At 51.3% G+C, this 13,039-nt stretch overlaps 5 protein-coding genes across 5 annotated transcripts; 4 read left to right on the top strand and 1 right to left on the bottom strand.

The window, feature by feature from the left end:
* Positions 1 to 488: 488 nt before the first annotated feature.
* Positions 489 to 4,317, top strand: HO173_001459 (uncharacterized protein; the record flags this gene model as incomplete). The annotated part of the gene is made up of 4 exons (XM_037303398.1): positions 489 to 864; positions 1,412 to 1,534; positions 1,673 to 3,350; positions 3,399 to 4,317. 4 exons carry the CDS (start codon positions 489 to 491, stop codon positions 4,315 to 4,317), a joined length of 3,096 nt encoding a protein of 1,031 aa, XP_037170045.1.
* Positions 4,318 to 5,205: 888 nt separating this feature from the next.
* Positions 5,206 to 5,607, top strand: HO173_001458 (uncharacterized protein; the record flags this gene model as incomplete). Its single annotated transcript, XM_037303397.1, has 1 exon — positions 5,206 to 5,607. One exon carries the CDS (start codon positions 5,206 to 5,208, stop codon positions 5,605 to 5,607), a length of 402 nt encoding a protein of 133 aa, XP_037170044.1.
* A 2,078-nt stretch (positions 5,608 to 7,685) lies between these two features.
* On the top strand, positions 7,686 to 8,600 carry HO173_001457 (uncharacterized protein; the record flags this gene model as incomplete). The annotated part of the gene is made up of 1 exon (XM_037303396.1): positions 7,686 to 8,600. One exon carries the CDS (start codon positions 7,686 to 7,688, stop codon positions 8,598 to 8,600), a length of 915 nt encoding a protein of 304 aa, XP_037170043.1.
* A 699-nt stretch (positions 8,601 to 9,299) lies between these two features.
* Positions 9,300 to 12,425, top strand: HO173_001456 (uncharacterized protein; the record flags this gene model as incomplete). The annotated part of the gene is made up of 3 exons (XM_037303395.1): positions 9,300 to 9,381; positions 9,436 to 12,328; positions 12,389 to 12,425. 3 exons carry the CDS (start codon positions 9,300 to 9,302, stop codon positions 12,423 to 12,425), a joined length of 3,012 nt encoding a protein of 1,003 aa, XP_037170042.1.
* Positions 12,426 to 12,619: 194 nt separating this feature from the next.
* On the bottom strand, positions 12,620 to 12,928 carry HO173_001455 (uncharacterized protein; the record flags this gene model as incomplete). The annotated part of the gene is made up of 1 exon (XM_037303394.1): positions 12,620 to 12,928. The coding sequence occupies one exon, from the start codon at positions 12,926 to 12,928 to the stop codon at positions 12,620 to 12,622; it is 309 nt and encodes a 102-aa protein (XP_037170041.1).
* Positions 12,929 to 13,039: the final 111 nt, after the last annotated feature.

The raw sequence follows: 13,039 nt of genomic DNA, 5'->3' as shown, positions 1-13,039 counted from the left end.
GATGATGAATGGAATGGAATGGAATGAATGAATTAATTGAATGTGCATAATCTGCATAAACTGCATATGCAGGGATTGGGCGGGAAGTGACGATGCAGCAGGGGTAAGATTTTAACCTTTACGGAAGCCGTCACGCTCCATTCGATTTGGCGCTTGAAGACTAAAAGTAATTAAAAGTAAACTTAAAAATTACCTAAAGTACTTTAATCAATTATAAGAATAGCTAGACATCTTTAACTTTACTTTACTTTACTTATCATCATTATTGCTGCTTTGCCAACCTACCGTACTGCACCTCCTTTCCCCTTCCTCTTCACAACACAACACGACACACCCACCACCACAATTTGCTCCTTCTGACTCGAAGAATGAGAGATATGCTGTAGCCAACCACTCCTGGGAATATCGTTACAAATACATCATACCCAATAAAATCTCAAGCGACAATATTAAACCCGCCCCCACCATTGGAACTGTGAAAGGGAAAGATGGATGCTCGAAACAACCTACAAAATCCTTTCGCTCGACCTCTGTCCCAGTCGAGCGCACGCGATCCACGACAAGCTCCCATACCTCCTCCTCCCTACACTCTACAAGCGCCTGCACACCGCCTGCAGCCAAGTCTGAACAACGATCCCTTCCTTCCGCGCAGAAATGAGCGCGACGAATCTCGACCAGAGCCGCCAAAGTCGCTGTCACAAGGACCATTTACTATCGGCTCGTACGCTGCAGGCTTGCCACGTGACGCGTTGGGTATGGCGATGGAGATACGAGATAGACCACAGGAGAATAATCATAGTGGGTCGTGGGTGCCACGGGTAGGAGATGGGAGGGCGGATAGATATAGGCATCATGCTAGCGAGGGTAAGCCTCAACTTTTCTCTCACGCTGATGCGCTTGAATTTCTTTTTCTACTCTGCTGCAGACTGAACGCCGAACTGGTCGGCGTCCCTAATATTTCTGGGTACCAATGTCTCTTACTCCTCAAGTACCGCTTTGCGCTCAGTGGGATCAAAAGTGCCGCCGTTTTGTTATCGATGTTAGGATGTCTGTGCGTCTTGGATCAAGCTTCTGATCTCATTAATCCCGCTGCATGGACTGCATGACGGGCATATCTCCAGCTTGCGCCCGCAGTGCCTCTCCTTGTGGCGGGATGCGTTCTATCTATAGTGTTGGAAATCTCGATGACCTTTTTCTTAGATACGTCTTGTACGCCTCCATTCTTTCTATCTGCTAAAGTTCTATGCTCTTTTACATATCTGTCTGAACTCGACATGGTGTTCTGGACAGCTATGGCATTGTTTTGTTTTTCCCCACAGCTCGGATCCGAGCGCCGGCCCCTGCTGCATAAAGCGCGGGAGCTAAACTCTAAGATACCGAGGGACAGCTTTGCTAACGCCAGATTACCCAGGATCGAGCTTGCCCCCTCCACCGCCTTCAGCAACCTTCGCTTCGTCTCTACAAGATCCCTCCACTCAAAGGGACGCTGTTCGTCAGCCAGAGCACCGGACTAGCTCGCCCAGAATGTATGGAGGTAAGTGCATGTCGTGGCGCATAAGTTGTTCCTTGATAGACCGCGCACGAGGCCCCTTTATCTTTGTACCTCCTTCTTTGTCAACCATTTCTGGTTTTCCATCGCCTGTTTGCTGATCCGTCATGACATATTGTATAGCACACGATAATCCTCCCCCTCCGCCTCCCCCTCCACCGTTCAGTGGACGCCCCATGCTTCCACCTTCACCACAATACAATGCGCAGGCATCAATGTCGCGAGTCCCCCCTCCGCCTCCTCCTTTCTCAGGGGGGCGAGAACTACCGGCTTTATCCACTACAAATCGTCCGGGCAGCAGCATGTCAATCTCATCCATGCTTGGTACCGATCCTGGACGGTCAACTCGAGAACCTGCCGTGGCTCCGCTCATGAACGGCACTTCTCCCCCATTGTCGTATTCCTCGGCTCAACAAGCTGCGCCTACTCCGTCGCCAACAAGATCAAGCAACAGCAATGTTTTTCTGCATCGAGGCTCCCCAGACAAACACCACGTCTCTCAAGACCCCGGAAATCGCCCGTTTCGCGCCTATTCAGGAGGAACCCCCCAGCGATCCTACGCCACAGTCAAAGCGACTTCACCAGATGGCGCTAGACAGGGGCCACTGTCTGCAACAGCGACCTCAAAATACTCCCCCACTTCCGAAAACGGTATCATGCAAGAGTGGAGACAACAAAACAGAAATCCGATCACGGGGCGACTTCAAAACAGGCCAAATAGTCAGCCGAATGGCTATAGCATATTACCCTTCGAGAGTGATAGAGCAATGGCAGAGTTGGAAGCACACAGACAAGCACAAGCGAAACAGGAGGAAGACAACAAAGCAAGAGATGAGGCATTGCGATATGCAAATCGTGATCGCGTCTCGTCCTTCGACTATCTTAGTCGGCAAGAGCAGCTCGAGCGACAACGACGCTTGGAACAGGAAGCTCAATCTGCGACTCACGGTAGTACCAAGGACGAGCGCATCAGTGGACTGAATTATCCTTTCTTGACTCAGTCTTCCGTCTTCTCAGAACCAAGCGCCAGCGCTCCTCAGCCGGAAGTAGAATCGTATGCCAATCGCCTCGTCAGTGACACACAGTCTAAATCAAGTACTCCCAAAGGGCCATATTCAGAGGATTCTCTCCGGCGTCTGCGTGAAGAGCGTCAAAGATTGAATCAGCAAACCACGAGTTACTCTCCATCAGCCTCACGACCTCGATTTCCGGATACCGTTGATGAGCGACAATCGCAAGCGTATCCACATAATGTTATGCTCTCCACTCCAGCTACAGATGGCCCTGCTAGCACTGATGGAACTGGCCGCCAAACCAGGGTTGGAGAAGACGCTGGCCAAAATCATAGAAGTATGCTTTCTATGATCGAGAACAAGCGTCTGGGCCGTACCTCGCCCATTCCTCAAGCTGTTCAAGGGGCACAGGTCCAGAAGCGTGGACCGTCCACCGATCCGACCATCAAGAATGAGTTCTCAAGGATGTTTGCTGGTCTTGGGACTGGAGTCAGTAGCACAGGCATGAACAGCGGCGCATCGACTCCATTTCCTCCGCCGAGCCCCAAGCCGAGTACAGAACCTGAGCGTAGGCCACCTTTCAATGGCCGCGGTGAGCTGGTTGAATTTGCGAGAGCTCGTAATGGCTCGAAGATAGGTAAGAGAGCCAGTAAGAAAGTTAAGGACGATGATTCAAAGGAGATCGAGGTCGCCGATGGGCGGAGCACAACTGGCCCATCGGGAACAAGGGGCATCAAGAGGAAAAGTGCTCATCATCACCATCACCATGATCATGAACACGGTCATCAGTGAGTCTTCTCTATGATCAGCTCCGAGTATTCAGCTAACCCTTCCAGCCATCATCATCACCGCCAAGACGGACTAAATGGCTCGACAATGCGCGATCCCGGCAACTCAGCAACCCCAGTTTCTCATCACCATCACCACCATCACCACCATCATCCTGATGGAACCATCCACTACCACAACCACTCGAAAGTGCCCACTATACAACATAAGACTGCTCCTCGCATGCCCTCCGCGACTATCAAAAACGATGAAATACTCGACAAGGTCCGCAACCTCCCAAGACAACACCTTGGCTCGATCCTCTACTCTCCAACCATTGAACCCCCCACTTCAATGGTGTCTCTCGATTCCAAACTCATGTACACATCCTCGCCTTTTACCATCCCGCGCTGCGACGGCAAGGAAAACTGCACCATGACAATCCGTATTCCCCGGTTCTACCTGTCCAAAGAGGAACGGGAGCAGGTCTGCCTCCGCCGCGCTGTCTGGGGTACCGACGTATATTCAGATGATACCGATCCTTTGGCTGCTGCAGTCCATGCCGGCTGGATACGAGGTGACTGGGGCGACTCTATCGACGTTTCCATGCTTGAATTGAATACTGTCAATGGCACAACAGATACTAAGCAGACGGAATATACCACTCTGCCCTCCTCGCCATTGCTTCCGCCGGCTAGAAAAGACCTCCATCTGACAATACTCATCCTACCGACCCTCGAAAATTACACCTCGCACGTAAGCCATGGTATCAGGTCTCGACCATGGGGTAATGACCACGATGGTTTGAGCTATCGTATCGAAAAGATTGCCTGGGTGGACGAGAAGGCTTCACAAGGCGAGGAGAGAGGCGGTGAAGCGAGGAGGAAGCGGTTGAGGATGACCACTGGAAAGGGTAACGGGCCGGCTTTACGTCTTGGATTAGGCAAATCTTTGGGCGCGAGCAAAGTTGGAATGGTAGCAGCATGATTATATTGGCAATTTTGGTCACATCTGACCTGATGAAGGTACTATCGCAACACTCCTAACATGTGCAAGAAATACATGCAAGTTGAAGACTTGGACCATTGTTTATCAATCCGCCCTCTGCGCCTTCCTTGTACAACTCCTGGCTTAATCAATCCCGATCCCTTACCCCTCTGTCTGCCTTCAAACATTCGCACTCTGGAAAGCTTCTCACCCCCCTTTTTGAATAGCTACCGCGCTCCTCATATGAGCACAATGTCCCACACCGTCGCAAGTTACCCCATACCACACGTCTAGCCCATCTGTCTCCAAGCGAACACATGACTATTCACCACAACAGCAATCTATCTATCTATCTATCTATCCATCCAAAGTAACAGAACCTCTGGCCGATATATGGGACCTCGCCCTTTATGCCTATATCACGTTATGCCAGCAGGACCGACGGCAAAATGCCCCATGCTTTTACTGTCCAAAGGCCTGTATTACCCCCCCCGGATGCTCAGCGCTCAAGCCGAACCCACTCAACCGCCTCTCTCTTTCCATGCTCAAGTGCAAGACCGCCCGTTACTATAGCCGTGTCGCGACGCGGTCCGCACGCTTTGCGCTTACTCTCGGCCCAGAAGAATTGAATGAATGAATGCTTGTCCCGCGCTTCTTCTTCTTCTGCAAAAAAAAAGGCTTGGACTACGATGCGCGTATCGCATCCCAGGATCCACAAATGCGAACGTTTGAGCACAGGGACGGAAGCCACATGCGGGGACCGTGGCGGGTATTTATAGATAGAGCATACCATCGCACCTGCATCCGCGGGCGATGATTGTGAAGTTTTTCCAACCCTCTCGTTCGTTGAGCAGGCGGACGGACGGAATGCACCCACCGACCATAACCATGCCCTCTCCCCACCACCGTTCCGGAACATACATCTTCCTCTCCCTCATCATCATCGCTCTCTCCCTCCTCCTCTGCATAAACCTCTGCACATCCGCCACCCAATCCTGCCCGGACTTCCTCCACCGCGATTTCTCCTTCTCGCTCACATTGGCCCCACCAGCCCAGCGAGGCAGAGTGGGTTCCGCTGCTGCTGCTGCTGACGATGATGACAATACCACGATGACTACCCCCGGTAGCAAAAACTCCACAAAAGACATGGGCGTGGCGGATCTGTACCAGTACGCGCTTGCGAGTCCGCGGTATCGGAGCGCCAAGGATGCGAGGAGGTTGAGGCGGTATTTGCTATCGCGGCCGGCGGAGCGGGGGACGGGGAGGTGGTTTTGGGTCTTCGGTGCTTGAAGGGGGAGGAAGGAAGGGAGGAAGGAAGTGGCTGAGCGTGTGGGCCATGAGAGCGCACGAATTCTCTCTCTCCCTCTCTATGCAAACTTCACCACACGTTATTGTCCCTGGGTTGTGCGCGCAAAGGGTGCAGTGCAATGGTCTGGGCGGATTTGTAGCTCTTAGGTGGATTGGGTCTTGCGGCTGAGTACCCCTCGTACCGATTTAAAATATGATCAGTTGAAAACTTGGGCCTTGCTTGACTGCTAAGCGTGTGAGGAGTCTCCCGCGGATCTCTTGCGGGTCTCTTTGCAAAACGCAGTTGGCATTTCCATGAACGCTTCTATCGCCATCTTCTTCTCCGATACAAAGACATCCCATCCAGCGGCAGCGGGAATCTTTTGTCCCCAGATCGATATACCGAATGTATCCGGGAGTAAAAGACCGCGGTCCCCGGAAACCAAGCTCTGCATACGAGTAGGCGATGCCGAAACTAGACCCGCATCGATCAGGATCAGAAACCGGCGGCTTTCCGAGCATCAACATCCATGGAGAGCTTTTTGCGATGCGAGCTGAAAGGCCATGCTAGGATCCTAGGACCCTCGATGCATTGATCCTTGCGGCGTTGTGGAGTCCATCAGCGCTGCTACGTCAAGAATTTGATGCGTCAGTGTTGGGATTGTTATTCGTCCCACTGACGAGCAGTGACATTTTCGTACAGTTAGTGTGACTGCGATAGTGGCAGGATTGGAGGCATTAGTCAACGTGAGGCTGGCAAGACACACTCCGTCAACATCATAGCCAGCACATCAAAGTCCCCTCAATCGACCTACCTGGGATCTAAAAAAACCCCCCTTGCTCATGAAAAGCTTGGAAGGGGAATCATAGCCAGTGACTGGGCTCGATGAACACCACTTGTCTCTATAACAAGAACCAGACGCAACGATAACATCCCAACACGGTCATCACCCACCTCATCCGTCCTCCAACCCAGTAGCCGGCCGAACCCCCAGGCCCCCGCAATGGCCAATTCAAGCCCGCCGACTACCCACAGCGAACTCTGCATCCGATCCGTGCTTATTGAAACAAAGCCACCAGCAACAGCACCAACCACCCACCGCCGCAAACGCCCCCGGACAATCGTCTGTGGGAGAAGGACGACCCACCTACAGACTTAGGTCAAGTAAAGGCCTGTCTCTTACTTAGTTAGAGCAATTAGCAGACTGCAGACCACAGGAGTCCTTGTCAAGCACTAAGGCGACATTGTTGGCTTTCGCTGAGCTGAATGTATGTATCTAGGATCAGTACGTCTGATATACATGCAAGACGAAAGACAAGGAGAGAAAGTAGCAACAGGAGTGACGTGCCCCTTGGAATTTCAAACCAAAGCTAATCACAGCCCAAGATGGCCAATCTCTGGACTATTGGTCCTGACCGGTTCCCACAGTGGTCGGAACCAGTCTGAAGGATTCGTAAACGGTCCTCGGCAAAATTCAGGCCGAGGAACAACCACACTCTTCTGCCCAGAAGCGTGTTCTTCGACGACTATCTGAGTGTAGTATAATGTTGAGCTTCGTTTTGGTGAGGTCTGTTCTGGTGGTGAGAGCTCCGTCTTGATGAATGCCGCCTTGGCCGCCCTGGTGCCGCCTTGGTGCCGCCTCGGTGCCGCCTTGGTGTGAACTTAGCATTGCGAATATTTGCAGCTGCCTTGGTGTGGATTTGGCACTGTCATTGCTTGCTGCCGCCTTTGGTGTGCATGTTTGCACTGCAAGTATCTGATGCCGCCTTGGTAAGGTACCTATAAGGAGGTTTCTGGGCTATGTATGCACAGCGACCCCGCCTTAAATAAGCACTTGGCCAATTCTGACAAGCAACCTCTCGTTTGATCTGTCAGAGCTTATACTATCGTCCATAGCATGTCCAAAAATACTACCTTGAAGCAGTAAGACCTAGCACAAAATAGATTATGTTTCTAAGTCTTCGATTCTCTGTCATATAGCTGCGTGCGCCAAATATTTGGGGCAAATACTGCTCCATTAAAACTCGGCGTCTGCATAGATAGCGATACCAAAACTTGCTGTTATCTTCCTGTTCAAATCATGTCTAAAAAATCCCATTTTACCACCGTGACCGCTCTCCCGGCCGGTATCACTCGAGAAACAGTCCTGGAGACGCTTCACAATCATGTCGCAATGATCGATTTGAATCCCCTCGTGACGGAACGTCATCCTATCAAGCCTCCATCAGAAGCCACTCCAGAGGAGTACCATTGCCAATGGTATTCCGTCACTGACAAAGTCAACTATCTACCAGGCGGTCTCTATTCTGGCAGCGTCACATTTAACGCCTGTTTCCACGATCTGCCTGATGGTCTACAGTCTCACATCTACGCTCCAATGGGGCTAAATATGAAAGGCAGATGGACGCTAGGTGGATCATTACCAGGAGAGCCAAGACAAGCCGTCGAGATCGGCTTGGGTGTGCCCAAAACAGGGCTGTGGCTACGAGAAGATGTCGAAATGAAAGTCAACGTTGTAATGGGCGGCTTCGTGAAGAAGACGACGAAGAAGGCACATTCGACATTGGTTCGAAGGCTCGTGGAGAAAGCCCACATCATCGATGCGGAAACACACAACACCGGGCTCGCTGAGCAGACGTTTCAAGATTCTTACCCCCCGGACTACCATTCTGGCGGTACTCCTGCAGCCGGAATGCCATATCAAGGCAGGAGGTCAATGCGTTCAGGAAGCGGAACCTGCTCCGATGATCAGAGCGTGGTGAGCGGTGGATCTCACGATCGATACTCGTATGCGAGCAACCCTCAAGTCGCCAACCCGTCTAATTCGAGCTATTCGGATTACAGCCAGAGGCCAGACGCGAAGACGAGCACTTCGTACCCAGGTGTTGCACCGCTCTTTTCTCAACAATCACATCCGGCAAATTTTGCGGTGGAGCTTCCTTCACAAAGGGAGAGCTCACCTATGGAACTTGATAGCACGCAACGTTATCCGTGATTGCGCCTAGCGAGTGATGGTTTGGGTAGTGCCACCACACGGACACTTTGGGCTCTAGAACTTGCGAAATAACTTACAGAGAATTTTATGAACAGGACTCAGGAGTGGGCGTACATGGTGAAATCTGCGACTGCCGTCAATGCCTCGATGCTGTACTGGACCCATCCGATCCACCGACTGTCTTCGCCAGTCTCGACGGGACCCGCTTAGGAAAACATTCCCCAGCTGAAATAGTCGTTCGGCTTCAGCAGCTAGAAGAATGGCAGAAAGCTGATCTATTTCCAGGAAATTTTGGACGTGTTGGGTGGATATGAAAGATGACATTGGGAAGAGCTGTTGGATGACTTCAGGGCTAGTGCCATTTCGTTCTTGAACTCACCGGGCGGCAGAGCTTTTGGCGCTACACATAGCGATGAGATATGCGGTATAGACGCCGGGCATCCAAATTTAAATACTTCAAACTGCTTTCGAAATGCATCTTGCTGCTTTCTGGGCCAAGATTTCTCAATTCACACTTGCTACCCGGCGCGGAATATTGCCTCTTTCTCCGCAACCCCAGCACAAACCCTTGGAGCAAGCTCCAGTAAATGCAATCGTACTTGCAGTGGAGCTGGTGATGCCAATATGGCTGAATATGAGACTGTCGTATACTCCATTCGTATGAGAAGGTGACGCCGAGTGTAATGCAAAGCAGAAACAATGTTGTCGGCATTTACTGCTCGACCAATCGTCGAGCTCAAGCCGAGAGACAAGTCCAAGATTGAGTCGGTCCTTGCCTATGGTAATTCTGCTCTTCTAGGAACGAGTTAGGGATGACTTGTTGATCGTCTGTTAGGTGACCGTCTCCTTGTCGGTCTCAACACAGGCAGCCTCCGTATCTACCGCGTCAATGATCCCATCGACGAGGCCGGCGAGCGAAATGAAAGCCCCACAGACGGAGACAGGCCCATATCCCAGTCAGGCCCTAAGCCTGCGGACTTGATGCGAGAGCTTGAGAAGTTTTCAAAATACAAGGTGGAGCAGCTAGCGGTGGTCAAAGAAGCCAATATCCTCGTCTCCCTCTCGAACAGCCAAGTCCACATCCACGACCTACAGAGCTACGAACTACAAGAGACCTTGGTGAAGGCGAAGGGCGCGAGTACATTTGCGGTGACGTCGAATGTTGTCAGGGATGAATCTACGGGCGTGCCATCGATTGTTTCCAGATTAGCTGTTGCGGTAAAGAGGCGGCTCATACTATGGTCGTGGCATGATAGTGAACTTGCACCCGAGACATCAGAAATCACGCTCGTCAACACTATTAGGGCCTTCAAATGGGCGACTGGGACAAAACTTATCGCAGGGCTCAATTCGAGCTATGTCCTAGTCGATGTGGAGAGCTCTGCAGTCACGGACATAATTGGGCCGGGAAGTATAGGGGGAGCACCAGGACAAGATGGGGGGCGCTTCAGCGGCGCTGGAGTTGCAAGTATGGGATACTTGGGAATGACCTCCCCGCCCCCTCTTGCAACTCAGCTGGGCGCAGGGGAGATGCTATTGGCCAAGGATATCAATACGATGTTCATTGATACAGACGCCAATTCTCTCGGAAGACGGCAGATACCCTGGTCTGTTGCTCCAGAAGCTGTTGGCTACTCATATCCGTATTTGCTAGCCCTCCAGGCAACCAAAGGTACCCTAGAGGTGAGGAATCCAGAAACACTGAGCCTCCTGCAAACGATATCCTTGCCATCCGCACATCAGCTGCACGTCCCACAACCGAGCGTCAGCTTGGCCCATGCTGGCAAAGGTTTCCTCGTTTCCAGCGACCGCTGCATCTGGAGGATGAAGGCTCTGGACTATGACGCTCAGATCGATGCACTGGTTGAGCGAGGCAGACTTGATGAGGCACTCAGCCTACTCGCTATGCTGGAAGATGCCTTGCTCAAAGACAAACAAGGTCGTGTCCGAGATATCAAGATCATCAAAGCTCAACAGCTCTTTGACCAACGAAGATACCGAGACTCGATCGACCTCTTCACTGAGGTTTCTGCGCCTCCGGAGAGGGTTATCCGCATGTATCCTCCCTTCATTGCTGGAGATGCATCGCCACTGTCTCCTTTACACAAGGACAATCTGAATGAGGATCATTTCGAAGCGAGCACAGATGGTGCATCGGAAATCAAAACCTCGTCCGAGGAGATCCCTCCCAACATGCCATCAAGTGAGAGCAGCGCTAAGGATTCGAATGAAGGCAGCGAAAGGCAAGGCGGTGACAAGTCGCTTGAAGGCAAAGACCTCAAGACTGCTACTGAAGAGCTGCGAGGCTTTTTGGTGTCGGCCAGGACGAAATTCAAGAAGATATTAGATCCGGATGGAAATGTAAAATTCGACGTGCTTGACAACATGCCTCAGAAAGAAGTCAGGGAAATTGCCTCTCTTGTAGGGACGACTACGCTCGATGCATTCGAGGACAAAGAACGACTGCTTCAGACCGCCAAGATTGTCGACACTACGCTGTTTCGCGCCTATATGTTCGTCAGCCCATCGTTTGCCGGACCGCTGTTTCGCATCGACAACTTCTGTGATCCCGATGTGGTCAATGAAAGGCTCATCGAAGCCCATCGCTACAACGATTTGGTCGATTTCTTCTACGGCAAGAAGCTTCACCGTCCGGCCTTGGAATTACTCAAGAAATTTGGAGAGGCAGAGGAAGAAAGCGAAGACGCTCCACAGCTCCATGGTCCTCAGAGAACGGTGGCCTACTTACAGAGTCTTCCACCAGAGATGATTGACCTCATACTACAATTCGCAGAATGGCCTCTGAGAAAAGACCCCAGCCTTGGCATGGAGATCTTTATGGCTGATACTGAGAATGCGGAAACTTTGCAGCGACCGAAAGTACTCGAATTCTTGCAAAGCATTGATAAAAAATTGGCCAGAACGTATCTGGAGTATATTATCCATGAGCTCAACGATACTACACCAGACTTTCACCAAAGACTTTCCGACGTCTACATCGACCGTCTGAAGTCGAATGACTTTGCTAGCGACGGTGATCGAGCGGCATGGAAAAAGAAGACGCTTGACTTCTTAGAGACGAGCAAGGACCCTCAGCCGTACAAAGCTCTCCAAAAACTGCCAAAAGATGACCCGAATCTCTTCGAAGCACGAGCCATCATCCTCAGCAAAATGGGCCACCACAAGCAAGCTTTGGACATATATGTGTTTCACCTGAAAGACGCAGACAAGGCAGAAGAATATTGCAACCAAATCTTTCTGACAGAAACGGCCACAGCACCAGTACCTACGCCTCATGGCCGAGCAACAGACATCAATCCCAGCGATGCTCCTCCATCGATCTACCACACCCTTTTGTCCCTCTACCTTTCACCTCCGCCACCCCACAAGCCCCAATGGGGCCCAGCGCTTAATATCCTAGCAAAGCACGGGGCCCGCATGCCAGCTTCCTCGACCCTGAACCTAATCCCTGAGATTTTGCCTATCAAAGAGCTCGAGTCGTACTTTCAGGGAAGGATACGCACGGCGAACACTCTTGTCAATGAAGGAAGAATCGCGGCGGGCATGCGAAATACGCTGGCCTTCAGCGAAGAAGCTAAGCTGCGGCTTGGTGATGGTGTGCGTGGAGGCAATGATGGACGGAACAGGAGGGTTGTTATCACCGAGAACCGGGTGTGTGGTATTTGTTATAAGAGATTTGGTGGCAGTGTTATTAAGGTCATGCCTGAGTACGTCTGGTTCTTTCAAGCTTTTCTCCAAATTATTCTGCTAATCGCTGGTTCCTGTAGCAACACCGTGGTTCATTATGGCTGTTCGACTCGATGATAAGGATGACCCCCTAGAAGGATGTGGCTTTCATCTTGGCAACAAGAGTGTCCGAGCTCCGGCAAATCATTTTGGCATCCAACCATAGCAGTATCGCCGCCACGTATGATTCATAGATACCCCAATCGCATTATCTTGTCCACAATCCTTCACGCTCAGTGATTCATGGTACATCTCAAGTGACCCATCACACTTCAGCTGCCGTCTTCCACCTTCTCCTCCCCGTAATTCTCTTCCTCGGCCTGATCATCTGCTTTCATCCCAGCACTCGCTGCCAGAGCCTTATCCTCTTCCATTTTCGTAGTCAGGAAACCATTAACCTCTTCCTGTAGTTTCACGACGGATTTTCGTAGCTCCGATAGGTGAAATGTCTTCTCTTTAGTTGATGTGTTTGAAGCGGGGGGCAGGGGATAAGAGAAGGTCTTGGTAGTGGTGGGAGTTGCGTAGTCTGCTTTAAGGGATGTACCAGAGCCATCGTTCATTGAGTCTGAGGCTGGAGCCATGGTAGCTGAGTAATCTTGCAATGGTTGTCGAGCTTCAAAAATGCGATGTTGAAGGCAGTGAGGAGGGAGCTGCTGCGGAGGATGAGCTAGTGAAAGCTTCCAGCGGCCCCC

The sequence above is a fragment of the Letharia columbiana genome, assembly GCF_014066305.1.
Source record: "Letharia columbiana isolate WasteWater2 chromosome Unknown Sc0000002_s0, whole genome shotgun sequence".
NCBI lineage: Eukaryota > Fungi > Ascomycota > Lecanoromycetes > Lecanorales > Parmeliaceae > Letharia > Letharia columbiana.
Note: the sequence above shows the minus strand (reverse complement) of the source record. Positions and strands in the feature narration are given on the sequence as shown.